This window comes from Humulus lupulus, chromosome 1, assembly GCF_963169125.1.
Source record: "Humulus lupulus chromosome 1, drHumLupu1.1, whole genome shotgun sequence".
Taxonomy (NCBI): Eukaryota; Viridiplantae; Streptophyta; class Magnoliopsida; order Rosales; family Cannabaceae; genus Humulus; species Humulus lupulus.
The window spans coordinates 25,581,103-25,585,052 of NC_084793.1; the positions used below are offsets into that span (position 1 = coordinate 25,581,103).

Genomic DNA, 3,950 nt, shown 5'->3' on the forward strand with positions numbered 1-3,950 from the left:
TGAGGCACCTAGTATTGAAACTCCAAATTAATATAGATGTAAGTTAATTCTTAAGTTTTCTATTATTTTTACATTTTTTCCTATAATACTATGCATTATATTTACAGTATTTATATATTAAAGATCATAAAAATTACAAAAAAAAAACTATTTCCTTTACAAAATTCATAATATAAATATGAATTTCATATTTATAAACATACATCTTAAGAATTTTTATTAAATGTATCGTAGTTAATTTAATTGTAGCAAAAATGTGGCATAGTTTTGAAGGGAGTGATTAATAGCACAAAATAATTAATTAATAAACATAATAAAATCATAATTAGACAAGTTGTAAGGTGAGAAGAAGTGTAAAGGATACAACAAAAGGTCAATATAGTAATTTCAAATACAGAAATATTACAAAGCTGGGCGTTGATTTTTTCTCTTTGTTTGGACCAAACCGGAGAAGACTTTCTCCCCTCATTCGAAGTAGCAATAATAAGTACAACTATTTTGATCTCTCATCTTCTTCTTTCAAAATCCAGAAAATTCAAGACAAAAAACCCTTTTTACACTTTGACCCCTCAACTTCTTCTAATTTACTTTCCTAAAGCCCTCCAAGAACCCCATCAAGATTCAATCTTCTTCATCAATTCCAACCCATAACTTCTGCTTAATTCTGTTTTGACCCCATTTCTCACTCTTCTACCACCAATGTCCAACTCGGAAGATTTCGGTTTGACTCGCTACCGTGGCACCGAACGGTTCTACAATCCACCGGCGGTTCGGAGATACCATGAGTCGCAAAAGAAGCATCAGCCATCGCCGCGGAGGCAGTTATGGAAGTCGTTGAAGTATGAGTCCCGACTCGACTCGTCTGATGCTGAGGCTCGGACTGACTCCGAAGAATCGACATTGTCGAGGCCTAACTCAGTTTCTTTGCCTTCTTCTTCGTCTTCTTCTTCTTCACGAGACGCTGCTTCGTCTAATTTGGATCGTATTATTGAATCGGTTACTCCATATGTTAAAGCTCAAACCTTCCCCGAGGTAAGCTTAAATTTATGGTTATTGAAGAAAGATATATAAAATATTTTGATTTTGACTTCAATTTCAGTAGTCTTATGGGAAAGTATGAGATGGGCATAAAGAATTATGCTTTAATCGCAGTTTGAAATTGCTTGGTTGCTGGGAAAATTTAGACAAGAAAAGATTCAAAGTTTGAGAATTGAATTGAGTAAAGTAATTTTAAGTGTAACCCATTTGGTAGTACTGTATTAGTAATTATCATGTTAAGATATCATAAAATGTAAAGAACTTGTTAGTTTGTATATGTATCCAACTTTTTCTTATAAATTGAGGGTTGTTCCATGAAAGATAACTCGGTTCATTTTTGAGTTCACAGGCAAGAATGAGAGGATGGAGTCCTGAAGAAGCATTTTACTATCTCGAGGATCTGTGGGAAGCGTTTAGAGAATGGAGTGTATATGGGGTGGGAGTGCCTTTGTTACTGAATGGATGTGATTTGGTTAAGCAGTACTATGTTCCCTATTTATCAGGCATACAGTTGTATGTAAATCCACAAAGGTTGAGGTGAGCCTGTTTGTTATTTCTTTCTTTGCATTGTTAAAGTCACTTGATTATACTGATGTAATCTTTGGTTTCTGTACTCTTAGTAGTGAATTTTGCTATTTTTGTGTCACCTTTTGATAGGAATTGATTCTGTTTTACTCTTGTGGTGACAAGATAACATGTTACTTTTTGTTTACAATGTGATCAAATTATGTTATTAGCTTTTCAACCCTGTCATTTGTTTGGTAAAATGTTTGAATGATATACTGACATGAGGCCTGGTGATGATAGTGATGTTGGAAGTGGCAACTGGGAAGCAGAAAGATGGACGAATGGTGTTGTTGTTAATAGAGGACAGAGTCGACACAATCTTATGAACTTGAATGCACAGATGTTGTACGGACTTAGTTTGAGAGATTCACATCCTTTTAGTCCATCAAGTAACTCACCAGGGAAACCTATATATGAATACCTTGAAACGGAACCACCATATGTTCGTAAACCTTTATATGATCAGGTAAGTTAATGTTCATATTCTAGCAGTTTCCCATATTGATTTCGGTATATTAATTCTCTTTTTACGTTCTGACATGTGTGTTTGTGCCTCTAATTCTGCTTTCATTGCCAACTGTATCAGATTTTGAATCTTGCGTCTAAATTTCCAGGGCTCAATGTGTACAGAAGCTGTGATATATTGCCTGCTAGTTGGTTCTCTGTTGCATGGTAAGATCTTGTTTTTAGTTCTTGTTGTTTATATCACTAGGTTAACTTTAGAAGGTAGATTAATTTCATTTTGGATGTAGGTACCCAATATACAGAATACCTGTTGGCCCAACTCTACAAAGTCTTGAGGCATCTTTTCTTACGTTCCATCATTTATCGATGCATTCTCCAGGTACTTATTTCCCACTCTTTCTTCCTCATCTTATTTGCTTTCATAGGAGCAATAATTTACTAAGTCCATTTATGAACGGTTATAGGCAAAAATCAGCCAGGGTCGCATGTTGCTGCCTGTGCCAGGAAGGGCGACGCTTTAAAAATCTCTTTACCCATTTTTGGTCTTGCTTCCTACAAGTTAAAAGATTCAATTTTGTTACCTGGGGAATCCGAAGAACGGAAGCAGGCAAGAGCTTTACTCTTGGATGCTAAGAATTGGCTGCAGTGCTTGGATGTCAAACTTCCTGATTTGGAATTTTTTCAATCCCGCAATATTGGAAGAGGTTAACAAGGTCAGATCTTCCAAAGCTCTTTATTGTACAACACAAGGAGTCAAATGAAATGTGTTCATGGGTACCACAAAAACAGCTCGATTTTCGGCCTTATTTTTTCAAATACTTGTGCATGTTTTTCACCATGGAAGAAGCATATCAGTTGTCACAAGAGATTAGGAGATTTGTGAGGCTGCCTTCTATTGTTGGAAGGATAAAGTATGCAGTTGTTTGTGGGCATCAAATGAGTTCATATGATTGGCAAGCTATATGGTCTCATCATTTTACCAAGTAATGAGACATTGTTTTCTAAGTTGCTGTGTGCCCATGATTCTTTAACAAATATTTGACATAAGTGACAATACATATCTTCATAAGAATCTGATAGTGGCTTTCATGATCTTCAAGCTCTATAATTATCCTTTGTCGTATTTTTTTTTTAGTTTGTATATGATGATTGATTCAATTGAAGAATTTACGAGGAAGCACAAATGAAAATGTTTTATACAAGGTTTACAGCTACTTTCTTCTCTTACTAGGCTTGGATTAAAAATAAAAATAATAATAATTAAAAAATAAAATAGATATAGAGAGTTGTATAAAGGAATAGAATAACAAAAGTTTTGTGCAAAACTGATATTGATGATTAAACAAAGTAGAAATATAGAGATACTATTAGTTATTAATATTGGAAAGATATAGGAATTGGAAAGACAAAAGTCTAATACTAACTACAAAATTGAATACGTTTATGTAATGATAAGACCAAATTGTGAAGTTATGTAATAATTTTTAAATTCTCTAACCCTATGTTTGGTAAGAGGGAAAATAATTAGAATGGAAGGAAAAAATTAGTATGAAAGAAATTAGGTGGAAAAGAAAGTTTGTTTTTAACATAGTTGTTTGGTAGTTAGAAAAGAAAGAAAGTTAATTATTTTAAAGTTACATTTATAATTTTTTATTGCTATTTTAAATTAAATGAGCAGAGAATATATTAGTAATTAAGCTTCTTATTATTTCCACTCAGGGAAATTTTTGTGTGGATCCCACTTCATTTTTTTTCCAGTCATTTTTCATTTCTGACTTTTCCTCTCCTATTAAACATACATTTTTTTTTTTAATTCTTTTCACTTTTTCCTCCAATTTTTTCCCTTTCTTTTCTCCCTTGTCATTAAACTAGGGCAACAA

General features: G+C 33.5%; 1 protein-coding gene across 2 annotated transcripts; it reads left to right on the plus strand.

The window, feature by feature from the left end:
* The first annotated feature begins 451 nt into the window (after positions 1-451).
* On the plus strand, positions 452-3,162 carry LOC133789514 (uncharacterized). Of its 2 annotated transcripts, none has more exons than XM_062227350.1 (6): positions 452-1,032; positions 1,388-1,575; positions 1,846-2,071; positions 2,192-2,277; positions 2,358-2,449; positions 2,535-3,162. In XM_062227350.1, exons 1-6 carry the CDS (start codon positions 700-702, stop codon positions 2,777-2,779), a joined length of 1,170 nt encoding a protein of 389 aa, XP_062083334.1. In that variant the 5' UTR covers positions 452-699; the 3' UTR covers positions 2,780-3,162. The 2 variants fall into 2 exon arrangements, with proteins under 2 accessions (XP_062083334.1, XP_062083338.1); XM_062227354.1 differs by having other exon boundaries at positions 2,220-2,277; positions 2,535-2,890.
* The last annotated feature ends 788 nt before the right edge of the window (positions 3,163-3,950 follow it).

Excerpts from the sequence above, each read along its gene's own strand:
- LOC133789514 (XM_062227350.1), top strand. The coding sequence starts at position 700 with ATGTCCAACTCGGAAGATTTCGGTTTGACTCGCTACCGTGGCACCGAA. Across the intron at positions 1,576-1,845 it reads GTAAATCCACAAAGGTTGAG|TGATGTTGGAAGTGGCAACT; the intron begins GTGAGCCTGTTT and ends TGGTGATGATAG. Across the intron at positions 2,278-2,357 it reads AGTTGGTTCTCTGTTGCATG|GTACCCAATATACAGAATAC; the intron begins GTAAGATCTTGT and ends TTTTGGATGTAG.